The following is a 15,509-nucleotide window of genomic DNA, read 5'->3' as shown; positions in this document are numbered from 1 at the left end:
TGCCAGCCAGCTTTACTGCTAGGTCCCTGGCTGGCTCACTCAGATCCTTTGACTTTGTTTTTTTCGGAACCAGGGATTGAACTCAGGTCCTTGCACTTGCCAGGGAAGTGCTTATACCACTGAGCCATCTCCCCGGCCCCAGATCCTTTGACTTTGAAGAGCAGCAGTGACAGATGCCCTGCCTTCTGCCATCTTCTTTTGACTGGGAGCATGGAGTATTATTCCTTCTTTCACACATATTCTTCTCTCACTTCCTTCTCCCTGCGCCTAATGTCCCATGAAGGAATGTATAAGTTGTTCAGAGGTTATACTTCTAAGTACTGTACTGATTTCTACTGCACATTGAATCTTTTTCTTTTTTTTATGGATTTAGTGCAGGATCTACAGGTCTCACTAGGTACATCAGACTCTAGTGATCCTCCTGTTTTCAGTCTCCCAAGTACTGGGATTACAGGCATGCACCACCACGCCCAGTCTCAGTCCACCACGCCCAGTCTCAATCGCTGGCTCAGCACATCCCAGGGAGGCGGGCCATCATGGCACACCAGAGATTGTACCCAGGTCACTGCACTTTGCCTAAGCAGGCACTTTAGTCCACTGAGCTATATGGCCAGCCCTCTTTCCTTTCTTTTCTTTTCTGTACTGGGAATTGAGCCTAGGCAGCACTGATTTCCATCCAAAGTCCTTTTCAATTTTTTTATTCTAAAACAAGGTCTCACTAAATTGTGCAGGCTGACCTCAAACCTGTAATCTTCCTGCCTTTGCCTACCAAATAGCTGGAATTACAGACATGCGCCATTACACTAAGCTCAAATTGAATTTACAAATTTAGACCCATGTGCTCTTGGGTCTCATATTTACCCCAGCAACAGAAAAGTGCCACTTATATCCAGATAAAAATTGGGACCTGGAGGGGCTAGGGAGATAGCTCAGTGGCATAAGCACCTGAGCTCAATGCTCAATATTCCAAGTTCAAGCCCAGTACCAGAAAAAAAAAATTGGGCCTTAACAGGGATGACTCCTATTTCCTCTTGTGTTTTAAGTGTAAACTAACATTTAAATAAACATTAGCATTCAGTAGTGCAGCAAATGTATGCATTTGCTCAATTAAGTTTATTGTGACCTTGTCAGTTTTTAATTATAATTGCACCATTTCATAGATAAAACAAACAAAATGCTGCTTAGATTCTCTCTCCCCTATAGCCAGAGTAATCTTTTTTTTTTTTTTTTCTTTTTTTTTTTTTTTTGTGGAACCAGGGGTTGAACTCAGGCCCTTGCGCTTGCCAGGGAAGCGCTTATTCCATTGAGCCATCTCCCCAGCCCCCTTTTTTTCTTTTCGTTTCTTTTAATCTTCTTAAATAAATCTGAAATTCTTAAATTTTAACTCAAATGTCATCAATATAAGATCAAACAAAAACTTCTTACCCCACCACAGAAACTGTCATAACCTGCCCTTCTTATCCTCTTACCTAGTTTCTTGTCATTTCCCATTTGTGTTCTTCTGGAAATTCTTACCCTCTGAACAACTTTATTTCACAAAACAAGGTACGTATACCCCTGAATTGGGTTCCTGCAGCCCTGATGCCTCTCTTCCTCGCTGTACCTGTCACATATTTTCACTGCCTGTGTACTGACCTGACTTCTCTCACCTGAGCATTTCTTGACAGCAGAAGCCATGTTTCCCTAACACAGAGAATAGGGCCTAGCACATGTTAGGTTTTCATGAGCAGTTTGCTGAATGAGTTAATGAGTGAATGAGTCTTGTACCAGTCCTGGACAGCATTGAAGGACTCCTCATTGGTGATGTCATACATCAGAATGAAGCCCATGGCTCCGCGGTAATAGGCTGTAGTAATGGTCCGGTACCGCTCCTGTCCAGCTGTGTCCTAGGTAGGAAAAGAAAAAGTCAGCTTCTTGGAAAAATCTGCTTTGGTTCCTAAAAAGTCCCCAAGTCAAAAAACTAATGCTGCAAGGCTTATTTATTTATTTATTTATTTGTATTTAGTGCAGGGACTACTCGGTCTCACTATGCAGATCAGACTTGTAGTTATTCTCCTGTTTGCAGCTTCCCAAGAGCTGGTATTACAGGCATGTGCCACCACACCCAGTCTCAGTAGCTATCTCAGCACACCCTAGGGGAGGCAGGCTGGAGATCAAACCTCTGATCCCTACAACTGTCTAAGCGGGTGCTTTAATCCACTGAGCTATCTGGCAGCCCTTCCAAGGCATATTTATTTATTTTTTTTCCAAGGCATATTTAAATAGCACCTATTGTGTGCCATGTACTGTGCGTGTGACTAGAACAAAATTATTTTTAAAACCTTGTAGAAATTAGTAAGAAAGTAATCAAAATCCTAACAAAAATGGGCAAGAAGTAAGAACAAGTCACAGAAGAAATTAAGAGGATAATTAGTTTATTTTAGAGCATTATTTTAAATAATTCTTATTACAGATGATACAATGAGATGTACAATCTCACATCATGTTTATGAGAGTGGAACTTGGTCTGATTTCCTGAAATGATACTGGAAGTCTCAATACCATTAAAAATGTTCATATCCTTGAACCCAAAAATATTCCTTCTAAAAATTTTTCCTACAAAAGTAGGAAATAAGAGAAATATTTATGCACAAGTGTTTTCTTATAGTTTTATTTTGACACTGAAAATATATTGTCGACTTATATATGAATAATAGAAAAATGGTTAAAATATAATAATTTTATGTAAATTAACATATAGATGAATATTTAATGACATGGGACAGTGTTTGTGTGTGTTATACAGTATTGGTACCATAAATATATATACCAAGAATAAAACTATTTTAAAAACCTAGCTCTAATGATTAATACAGATTATCGGAATGGGAGAAAAGAATTACTGTAATTTTTGTTTACTTCATGTAATTTTACTTTTTCTACAATGAGCATATATCACTCTTATGTAAACAGAAATAAACATTTTTCTTGTCCCTAAATGTCTAAGGTAATACTTGATCTTAAGCATCTCATAGTCTACCTGAAAAGACCAACACATAAGCGAGCAAAGGTAAAACCAACAGCTAAGTGTTACTGGAAAACACTGGGATGCTTCACACTGCCTTTGCATAAGGGACCAGACAATTTCCTCTGTGTCATTAAGGTTTTAAAATGTGTAATTCTTGAGCATGCATCAAGCATTTCCTCTCATTTTATCTCATTTAAATTTTACAAAGGCGCAAATAAAATAGGGCTCAGCGGTACAGTGCTTGCCTCCCATGTGCAAGGCCTTGGGTTTGATCCCCAGGACTGCAAAAACAAAGAAAAAATTTATAAAATCTCTGTGAGTAGATGTCATTCATATTTATATTATAAAATTAGGAATGCAAAACATAAAGGGGGTAAGTGACTTTCTTGATGTCACAAATATGGTGACAAAACTGAGGTTTTGACTTCAGGACTTCTAATTCCAAGCTCAATGCATATACCACCACAATGCCTCAATCAATGAAAGAATGATATCCACAAGCATTTATTGAATACCACCTATAATGATAAAAAGAAATGAGAATAACAATAATTACAGAATGCTATTATTGGTACATATGTTGTACCAGTTACCCAGAAACTTAAGAAAAACCCCGTAAAATATGTGGCATTACTCTCACTTGACAGACAAGGAAACTGAAGTTCAGAGAGATTATTCAATAAGTACCAGGACTGGGGTTCAAATCATGTGAATAACACAATACCTTGGCCATGACCCTTGCTTTGTGTGATAAAAGAATGGAACAAACACCAGCCCTGCTCCTAGGAAGCCTCAGCATAGTTGTGGAGGTGACTATGACATATCAGTGCATCATCAGAACCAGAAAAGAGTACAGAGAAAATGTGCTTCACAGGCTCAGATAAAGTAGAAACACAGTGGTTTGGGAAGTTACGGAAGATGTCAAAGCAGAAGTTGTATATTTATTAGGACAAGCTGGGCACTTCAACAACAAGTAATCCCAAAATACCAGCAGCTTGAACAAAAGGTTTTATTTTTCATTACTGATACATACCCATTAGTATTAGCTGGATGTTCTGCTTTGTATCTTACTTATTCTAAAATAAAGGCAGATAGAGAAACTAACAGAGAGAAAGACTGCATGTGAATTGTGTGTCGGCTTGTTTAAACTTCCATTTTTCCCATTTCACTGGCCAAAGCAAGGCAAATATCCACACCCAACTTCTGAAGGATAAGAAAGTAAAATCCAAGGGGCTGGGATATAGCTCAGCAGTCTAAGCACCTGCCTGGAAAGTGCAAGGATCCGGGTTCGATCCCTGGTACCACATGCCATGCTGGCCCCATGAAGAACCAGCCACAGAAACCAGGTCTGGTGGTACACACCAGTAATCCCAGTGCTGGGGAGGCTAAAACAGGAGGATCACTACAGGTCCAAGCTGTACAGTGAGACCCTGTACCAAATAAATAAAAATAAGCAAAGTAAAATCCAATAATATGCCCAGGAAGATAACTGGAAAGACATGGTACACTGTACAAGTGAAATCTATAAGGAGTTTAGGAGCATCACCTGAAGATTTGCTTATTTGGCAATACAAAGAAAACAAGGATACCTTTACAAAGAAGAGTTTTCCAAGCAGACACAAAGGAAATATATTTTGGCAATAGGAATAACTTTTTTTCCATAATTTTATTGAGAAACAAATAGCAATGAGAGAGTTTCAAACCAAATTGGTAGGACAGTTTCAATAATTAACACATTGCATACATTCTTCCTAGTGGTTATTTGCTGTACAAGATGCAGACATGATATCCTATTTACAAACACCATTAGAACAAATCCCTCTATTCATTAAGAGAATGTAACTATATATTTATCCTAAGTGAATACACAGATACAAAATGGACATTCTAGGAATAACTTTTGCTGCTAGGTAATGCAAAAAGAAATTTAAGACCAGTGAGAAATCTGTAAGTGATAAAGTTATGAAGAACTTTAAATGTTTTGCCACAGGTTATGGACTTCACCACTTAGGGCAGTGGTGGTGAACCTAGAACAGTTTGTATCACTGAATGCTCTCAAAGGTTTGTCATTACTGAGTTAGGGTCCAAGCAGAGGATTAATGTAGATATGAGCTTTAGAAAGATCACTTTAGCAGTGGTGTGGAGAGTGGAGTGAAAGGAGAACACACAGGAATCAGGAAGGCTGGACAGAAGATCTTTGCAATGGTTCAAGTAAGATCCAGTAAGGATTTGAATGATAGTGATAGCAATAGAGATGGAATAGAAACAGATTCAAGTGAAATTATAAGACATGATGACATGTGGTATGCAAAGAGGTGAAAAATGATGGGTAATAGTTACGTTTCTGTCAAGGCTCAGTTTCTCCATGTTCTTAGCAATTCAGCTCTGACTCAGAGCTGTAAAAACTGATCCAGCAAAATAAAAGCTACACGTAACACAACTCACCCTTCTTGAAGAACATAGGAATTGCCATCCCCTATTAATTAAGCAGTCTTTGAGCTTCTTATTCTTTATCTCAATCAACTTACCAGAATATTCCTCTGACCACATACAGCACTATAGCACTTCTCCCTAACAGTTCTGACAAATACAGTACAGTGTTCTCCAATTCATGAATTAATGGATGGAAGGACATATGGATGGATGGATGAGTGAACATCTAACACTGGAACTCTTAGGCATTATTGACAGAAATATTTATTGCATACTACATTTATACAAAAGCTCGGCTGTTATGTGTACCTAAGAAACTGTAGTAGCATTTGATCCACTTCTCTCACGCCCCTGCCTGTGCTTCCTGAGCTCCTCAAACTAACTCCACAGACTTCAACTGATCTGTAGGCTCAGGGTCTACATCCTATCTTGTAGGATTTAGAATTAAGTCACCTCTTCTGCTTTAGAGGTCCAAGCTTGTCTGAGCTCCTGGACTGTCACCCAGTCTCAATTCTTCTCACTCCCCCAAGTTAATCCTATTACTCTAAGAATGTCTAGAGCCCTGTCTGCCTGGAGCCTGGCCCTGTGCTCTAGCTCTTTGACAGGAGAGTCTTATAACCCAATTGATGCTCAGTTAATTGGAAATCCTGATACATAATCATAAATGAGCTCAGACATGAAATCAGTTTTATCTCTGTGGTCCTAGTGGATGGTACAAGGCTATGCACAGTGTAGACATTCTGTTTGTTAAATAAAAGAGTTCCTTTTATTTATTTATTTTTTTTTTAGTTTTAGTTTTTTTGAGACAGGGTCTCCCCACATAGTTCAGGCAGACCTTAAAATCATTATGTCACCCAGGCTGGCCTCAAACTTGTGGCAATCCTCCTGCCTCAGCTACCTGAGTGCTGGAATCACAGGAGTGTGCCACCACACCTGGCCAAAAAAAAAAAAAAAAAAAAAAATAAAACCAAAAAAAAAAAAAAAAAAAAAAAAAAAAAAAAATGTCAAATAATTGTATATTATTTTACAATTAAAGGCATGGTTATTGGAGTTAGGTTTCTCTCTGTGTGACTATAGTAAGGCACCCTCTAAAATAGCTTCTGATGGTTGCTCTCTCCTAACATTTATGCTCTTGTATAATCTCCTTAGGCAGTTTACCTTCGGGGACCTTACTTTATTCAACTATAAAATGGGAATAATAAAAATACATACCTCATAGAGTTCTAATAAGAATTTTTAAAATTACATATAAAATACTCAGAGCAGTTCCCGGTACAGAGTAAACTCTATATAAGCATCAGTTATAGTTGCGCACTTCCCTGGACCAGCTTCCCAACTTGAGTGAACAAATCTCATGCTATATGTCACTTCTCTCTCCAATTGAACTTGTCCACAGCTGCCCTCAACCAGTCTCAATATGTTTCCCCTAAAGAGCAGCAACATGGCCTAATGGAAAGGGAATGGATGAGCTTAAGGGTGAAAAATGACCGTCCACTCTGCCATTAATCAGCCTTGTCACTTGTGACAGTTTGGTTATTTTATCTCTTGAAGCTCAGTTCCTTACATATGGAATAGAAATAAAATTCTATTTTGTAGGGTTTTTCTTTTTGGTACTGAGATCAAACTCAGGTCCTGGCATTTGCCAGGCAGATACTGTGCCACTGAGCTATATCCCTGGCCCTATGGGTTTTTTCTTAATAAAATGATTTTTAAATGTATGACTCATCATATGTAGCTAAGGCCTCAGATTGTGGTGCTCCTCCTGCCTTATCCTCTTGAGCATTGGAATTATAGGTACATACTATTATGCCTGGAAAGATTTTTAATTTTTAAAAATCTTTTATTTGTTTGGAACAGGGTCTTGCTAAGCAGTTCAGACTCATAGTGATTCTCCTGTCTCTGCCTCCCCAGTGCTGGGATTTAGGCATGCACTACCATGTCCAGTTTCAGTGTGTGGCTCAGTGCACCTGGGGCTCCCTGGCATGCAGTACCAAGGATTGAACTTGGGTCCTTGCACTTGCCAGGCAGGAGCTTAGACCACTGAGCTATTTCCCTAGCCCTTACTTTTTATTGGTACATATTTTCAGTACCTAATGATTATATCATGGGAAGTTGGTACATATACAGAACACTTCTTAATTCTTATCTCATCTCCTTCCCCTTCTCTCCCTCTTTGGTCCCCTTCCCTTTTTCAAAGATCCATCTTCCTGTTTCCTATTATCCATCTTTTATTTTGCTATTTAAATTATTTATATCTTAGGTTTCTCACATAAGAAAAACCATGCAATATTTAAGCTTGTATGTTTGATTTGTTTCACTTAATCTTATGGTCTCCAAGAGTATCCATTTTCCTACAAATGACTCAAATTCATCCTTCTTTGTAGCAGAGCAGACTCCATTATGTATTAATACTACCTTTTCTTTATCCATTTATCTGTTGGTGGACATACAGGCTATTTCCAAGATTTAGCTATTATGAACTATGCTGCTATAAACATGAGTACACATATATCACTGTATTATTATGTCTTTAACTCCCGCAGGAAGATACATAGAAAAGAAATAGCCGGGTTGAATGAAATTTCTATTTTAACCTTTTGAAGAGTCTCCATACTGATTTCCATAATGGTTGTACCAACTTACATTCCCACCAACAATGTGTAAGTATTCCATTTTCCCCACAGCCTCACAAACATTTGTTATTACTTGAATTCTTGATGCTACCCAATCTTTTTGAAGTTAGATGGAATCTTAGTATTGTTTTGGTTTCCATTTCTGAGAATTGTTTTGACTTCTGAGAAGTGTCTATTTGTTTCAACTGCCTGTATGTTTCATTGGGTCTTCTACTTGGGGAAACTTTTAATGTTTTATTTTTATCATTTGGTAACAATAATACTAACTTTGATGCAGTGGTGAGAATACTGGGCACAGTATTGGTGCTCAATAAAACTCTCAGTAGTGGCTATAACAGCAGCCACTACTGAGAGTTTTATTATTATTGTTGATACTGTTATTGTTATATTAGAAAAGTAAGGTTGGAAATAATAAATCAATAGAATGTAAACAAGAAAATCTCTCCCTCTTTATGCTTAGAATTTTATTTTTGTGATACTTGGGATTGAATTCAAAGCCATCCAACCTCAATTAATGAGATAAAGACTGTAGCTGCAGGCATCTCACTCCTAGATGGAGACCTTCTTAGAGATAACATAGTTCTCCTAAATTAACAAAATATCTTACTTGAAGAAGCCCTTGAGAGAACTCCCAAGGTCTTTGAATAGCCCTGCCATTCAAGGCAGAGTCCTGCCTTTCTTTAGTATTCCTTGTCTTGTTTTGTTAAGTATGGGCTTCCCAGAAAAGATCTCTGTCTTAATTCCCAGAGAATCTCATATTCTGTGAGAGTTTTTGATCTTCCTGGAGGCCTGAAATCCTACCATTTGTCTCTTATCTAGCCTTCACAGTCCACTCATTTGGGAGATTTTGGATCTAGTCATTCCACAATAAATAAAGGACAATATTAATGTGATACTCTTTCAGCTGATGATAGAAATAGAACCAATCAGGAGATAACAAGGAAAAAGAAAGAGGAGTGACTCATTGAGTACCTGGGAGGGAAGGAAACTATATCATCTGGGACAATCAAGTCACTTCTCAGCAGCAGACATGCCTTGCCCTTCATATGGCTGCAGCATTATGACAGAGATGGACACCGGCGTGAATAAACAACTATCCTAGCCTCCAGCAGCCCTGTTAGTGTGGTGAACAGGCACACAGGCAAGAGGACAGGAAACAATATTAACCAAGCACCTCCTTGTGCAGAGCGCTTCAATTTTTGCTTTATATGAAGGATGTCATCTATTATTTGTAGTAACAAAATAAATCTGCTAGTTGAGCACTGTTATGTGCCAAACATGTACTAAACTCTTTCCTCATGTTACTAATTTTCACAACAAAATCCTTAAGTATCTCTACTGATGTACTGAAATAGTGCTACCTCTATTTATAGATGAGAAAAAATTAAAGACTTTGTCTAAGATTGTCTAGCCAGCTCATGGAAGATTGTGAATCAAACCCAGGCCTGCCTAATTCCAAAGGTTGTGTAATTTCCAAGATACTTTTTACCCATTACTTCTTTTAATTGTTACATTAGCATTAAGCAGGTCAAGTTTGAGTTCCCAGTTTAAATGAGGGTCAAAGAAATTAAGTAGAAAGTAAACTCTAGCCATGAGCAGAGCCGGGCTCATGGCTAGAGTTTAATTTGTAGGGTCAAAGAAATTAAGTAAAATGCTATAGAATCTATAAATCAAACTATAAAAACTCAGACTTTAAATTCTATCCTGGATCAAAATGTACACAATTTTCAGCACAGCCTACAGTCCATACAGCCCACAATATTTTGGGTTGTTTGTTTTTTGAGATAGCATCTCACTATTTTGGTCAGTCTGATCTTGAATTCATGGCTCAAACAATTCTCCTGCCTCAGCCTCATGCAGCCTGGGTTCCACCACTGAAGTCTTCAATCACCTTCAAGGCTCCACCATGATGTCTTCAATCACCTGTCACAGGGATCTTGACAATTAGCAGAATTTTCCTAACAGGAAAAGGAAGTAGAAATGCACTGAAGGAAGATGTAAGGGCAATCCACTGAAAGAAGAAGTGAATAGTACTTTGGTATTCAACTATCTGGAGTACATAAAGGATTTGCCTTCTCCTTTTCTTCCAAATTTTCAAGGGGTATTGATTCTATGTCAAGAGAGATAAACAGATGAATACAACACAGTACTTGCTTAACATCAGTAAGTATCTGTTTACCACAGAAGACAAACCTCATTGGATGTGGTTCTGCAGCAAGACAGGGCGCTTCCCATAAAGCCCTGTCAGTGCCTTTCCTTGAAATAATGCTGTTCCTTTGGAGCTCTGCTCAGAAGAGAAGCTGTACTGACCATTCTGGCAATGTCAAATGCTTCAATTATATGCCTTTCTGGCACTATGTGCTTCTCCTTTATAGCACTCTTCCCCTACTGTAATTTTATATTTATTTGTGTAATTATTTGATTAAGGTCTATCTCCTCTGCCAAACTGCAAGTGCCATATGAACCGGATGTCTGTTTTTGCTTATTAATTGTACCTCCAGTGCCTGGCACAGCACCTGGCACATAAGGTTGGAGTGCCTGCCCAAAAATACTAGTGGCAAGCATGGATCGACTGGATGCTTGCAACATTTTGGAGCAGCACACTGAATGTCAGATGGATATTTCTAAAATAAAAATTTCTTCATCTCCCTGTGTTTGAAAATCTCTCTCCTGGTTTTCCAAAGCCCACAGCTTCTCAGTGGACACAGACCTTTAAGATCCAGCTGAGGCTTCTCTTGCAATTCATTCTGTCTCACTCCTTGACCGATCCAATGAGCTCCAGGGTGGCCTAATTACATACTGTCTCCCAAATATACTGCTTCTTCGCAGTTCTAGGTCTTTGCATATACTACTCTGCATGGACTGCTTGTTTCTTCCCTTTTATAATCCACATTTTTATTCAAAGATCTCCTCTGAAATTTTCCCAGACTTTATTCTCTGCTCTTAAATTTCTTCCCTGTCCTTGTATGGTTTGGGATTATATCATTACTCGCATCATATTTATTATAGTTACTCATTATTTTACTATCTTCTATTTTGGGCTATGTGCACCTTGAGACTGAATCATATTTAGCTAAATCCCAGGCCCTCAACTATACTACCTTACACATAGTAGAGTGCAGGCCCTTAATAGGAATGTTGTACGTGAAACTTAAGAGCTATATGCTAAGTAGGAATAAGTCATTTAGAAGTTCATTGTTTGTTAAAACAGGGTCTGCAATATCATACACACTACTCCCCCCACCCGGCTTTTTTTCCCCTGTATTTTAGGGAAGGGTCTACAGGGTGTTCAGGGTTTCACTGCTAGATCAGACTCAGTGATTCTCCTGTTTACAGCCTCTCAAGTGCTGAGATTACAGGCAAGTGCCACTATGCCCAGTCTCATTCACCATCTCAGTGCTCCCTGGGGGCAGAGCCGGCACTGCAGGCCAGGGAACCCCCACCCCCGTGCCTGTTTGAAGGCAGCACTTTAATCTGCTGAGCTATTTGGTGGGCCCTTCACCACTTACCCTTTTTAGTTCCTTTTAGCAATATAAACAGAGGCCCAGAGTAGTGTCAGAGCTCGGGAGGTCACATAACACACCTGAAATTCTCTCTGGGGCCCCATGCCTGGATTCTGTCTTGTTGCACAGCCACACCCCTTCATCCCCCTCTTCAATTTACTCCCTGCTGGACAGGTTGGGGATGCAGATGATGAGCATCAGGGAGGCAGGCAGGTAATAAGAGCATTCGCCCCACCCTCAGATGCACAGGTGTTCAGCCTCAAGCCTTTTGTATTTCACAGCAGCTGGGAGCCAAGGCATTAGGTCCCCTGAGAATAGGGGTGGGGAGGGAATTGGAAGGATAGAACAGTTCAGTGGAGCCTTGAGAAGGACAGGACCAGGGAGTGATGAAAATGGCCCTTTGGAGTGGCCTGGTATCATACCTGACTCTGCTCATCAGTAGAAACCACACTACAGAGGACCTACAGTTCACAAGTACTTTGGTTGCATCATCTCACTGGATTCTTTTTTTTTTTTTTTTTAATTTTATTTATTTATTTGTGTGTGTGTGTGTGGCCAGCTCAGCCCACCAGGGGGCGGGGCTGGCTGGCATGTGGTGCTGGGGGATTGAACCGCGGTCCCTGTGTTTTGCTTAGCTTAGCTTGTTCTAAGTAGGTGCTTTAGACCACTGAGCCATCTCACCAGCCCTCTCACTGGATTCTGACAATGACGCTGTAATGTACTCTTTTTAGACAAAAGAAACATTAGTCTTAGAACTCATTCAGTCTGACTCCTTTGCTTTACAGTTAGGGAAACTGAAACTCAGACACTCAGTGACTTTCCCTGGATCACTACCACTAAGTAAGTACTTTTTGGCTCAGCTGGGACTCCAATGCAAATATCCTGGCTCCATGCCCAGTGTGCTTTCTAGCACAACATGCCTCACTTTCACCACTGATTTACAGATAGGAAAACTAAAGTCCAAGAACACATGAATATTAACTGCTTAGTTCCTTGATGACAGGGGGACAGGAAAGAGGATCACTGGAATCCAGGACTGAGAACTGTAGAGCACTTTCCCACCTTCTGTGAGCCTATGAAGACTCTGTCCTGGCCATATGTTACTTATCCTGGGAAGTCCTTGAGGATCCAGTTTCAAAATTCTTCATTCTTCCTTTTGGGCATCCACAGAATGTACTCTGGCCTTTATTTTAGCAACAGTGGAGCACATACTAATATAGCTACAAAGTCCTTGTGAGAATACCAATTCCACATATAGGTACTGAGTCTAGACTCTGCCAGAGAATAAGCCTACGTGACCCCAACACTCAAACTGTCTTGGTCCAGTGGCACCATACATCTAACATCTTATTATTTATTTATTTATTTGCAGAACCAAGGATTGAACTCAGGCCCTTGAGCTTGCCAGGGAAGCACTTATTTAACTGAGCCATCTCCTCAGCCCTCATCTAACATCTTATGATATATACATACAGAATCAATTCCTTCATTTTATAGATAGAAAAACAAAGTCCTTGGGCTAGGGATATAGCTCAGTGCCATAAGCACCTGCCTGGTAAGCTCAAGGTCCTGAGTTTGATCCCTGGTACCAAAAAAATAGAAAACCAAAGCCCAGAAAGATGAACACCCTCTATTCTATTTTTAACATTGGATTCTAGGAAAAAAACTCTCAAGAAATCAAAACTAAGAAATTCTCATGGGGGGGGCAGGGAGATAGCTCAGTGGACTGAGCACCTGCTTAGACATGCACAGGAACCAGGGTTTGATCCCCAGTACCACATACAGCACAGGCCCCACTCCCGGGCATGCTGAGCCGGCCACCAAGATTGGGTGTGGTGGTAAAGGCTTGCAATCTCAGCACTGGGGAGGCTGAAAACAGGAAGATCACTAGGAGTCGGAGCTGTGTAATGAGACCCTATACCAAATACATTTTTTTAAAAAAGAAAAACAAAACATTCTCATGGACATGACTATTGGTTTCCAATAAAATACAAACACTTTAAGCAGGAAAAGTGCAGGCCATAAGGCTTCCTCACTGTTCCTCAATGTATCTGGCATATTTTAGATGTTCTATAAATACTATCAAATGAATAGATCACAACACATATGTTAGAGGTATGTTTCCAGTTCATTACATGCTCATTCACACTGTGGAAGAGGACGTGTGTGTCATCATTTCTGACCTCAGGATCTGCAATAATGGTGAAACTTTAAGAGATGAGAGCCCAAACTGCAACCCCAAACCCACTTATTTATCACAAAATACCAGCCCTGCAATTAGACCCAAATACTGAGGTCTTAGTTTAGAAAAAACCACCTATACATTAACATCTTTTGTTTTAAAAGAAAACAACACACATGCTATAGGTTCTGCAGTACTGGTCTAGAATGAAGTTTGGAACCTAGCAGCAAAAATACTGAATCAGCACAGAAAGAAATAATGCTCTTGTTCTGTCTCCTACACTGGCTTCTTATCATCCCCTGGTCCTTCATTCCACATCATAGGTAGAAATTTCCAACTGTCTATTGGACATCTCTGCTTAATCTGAATCACTCTGACATTATACATGGTTAACTAGTCATTATCACCTATTTCTTTTTTATCTTTTTCAGCAAATAAGTCACAATTAGTACCTCAGACATATCTGGGCACATAGCTGGTATTCTAAAGATATCTGCTGAATGAGCCATCAATCATAACATCTCAGTTTTTCACATAGACAAATTTAGCATCAGAGTTACTAAACCATTTCCTCTTCACTCTTTTTTGCCTCTAAATTGACATCAGCACCATTCACAGCACTTTGAGAATTTTCTCTGGGGGGTTTATTTAATTTGCCACTTGCTGTATCCTTTATCTGACTCATCCAACTCCCCTTCAAGACAGGAAGATGTGGGGAGTAATCTGAGGTTGGAGAGGGTCAGGAGGAAATAGAGAACTTGGAACAAGATTATACTTAATTTATCCACAGGTCACAACAAGTAAATGGAAATGAAGAAAAGCAAGTTGATAAAAATAGTATTTTTGTCAGATAATTCACTGAAAAGCAATGGTTAATACATAGATGACTTTTCAATAAGTAATCAGAAGAACTCAATTTGAAATGATGAGATTCATTGTTAACCACTGAATTGACTAAACTAAAACTTAAGTAATATTCTGTATATAAAGGTAAAGTAAAATAGGAATTTTATTACTGAGATCTCTCTGAAGGAGATAATCTAGGAAACATAGGAAAAATTTTGCATACAAGGATGACACTGCAACATTATTCACAAAAGCCCCAAAATGGGTTAACCTAGTTAATTTATTAGATAATTCAATAAGTAGTCAAACAAAGGGGAAAAACTGAGCTTTGAGAGGGAATGCTGGGCTTTTTATACATTTAGGATGTTCAATACAAGGTTATTGAATAAAGATTGTTGAAGAAATGAATTAATGAATGGACATGGTACATCTTTCCTATAAAATATGACAAAGGTATTAAAAACATGTTCAAAAAAACTTTCTAATGAAATTAGCTAAATTTGTAATGTTAAATAAAAGGCTGTATATAAAATCAAATATAAAACGTGACCTTAATGGTATTAAAAATTCATAGAGAAGAAACTGGAGAGAAGCCAACCAAAATATAAATATATGTTCTTCTTTATGAACATACATGTATATAGAGTCCACTAAAAAAATACACAACTTTAGCATTTTGCTGTACTAATAAATGTTCACAAGCTATCAACTATTACTTAAGCAATTCTTATAATTGTAAAGGCCAAAGTTAACTTGTATTAATCTCATCTCAATAAATTTAGCATGAAAATATGCATACATTTTTCTTTATATATATACACTATAATTATATATAATATATAAAATATATAGCTAGTATGAGTGGTCAACATCCATAATGTATAATTTTATATAATTATGCAATT

General features: G+C 38.7%; 1 protein-coding gene across 1 annotated transcript in view; it reads right to left on the bottom strand.

The window, feature by feature from the left end:
• Window positions 1-15,509, bottom strand: part of Rab3b (RAB3B, member RAS oncogene family) — a 66,447-nt gene that overhangs the window by 16,529 nt on the left and 34,409 nt on the right. Inside the window, exon 3 of the mRNA XM_004639123.2 lies at window positions 1,768-1,886. Within this exon, the coding sequence (XP_004639180.1) occupies window positions 1,768-1,886 (119 nt within the window). The remainder of the gene's footprint in view (window positions 1-1,767; window positions 1,887-15,509) is intronic.

The sequence above is a fragment of the Octodon degus genome, unplaced genomic scaffold (assembly GCF_000260255.1).
Source record: "Octodon degus isolate 3935 unplaced genomic scaffold, OctDeg1.0 scaffold00107, whole genome shotgun sequence".
Taxonomy (NCBI): Eukaryota; Metazoa; Chordata; class Mammalia; order Rodentia; family Octodontidae; genus Octodon; species Octodon degus.
The sequence above is the reverse complement of the archived record's forward strand: the minus strand, read 5'-3'. Positions and strand labels throughout refer to the sequence as shown.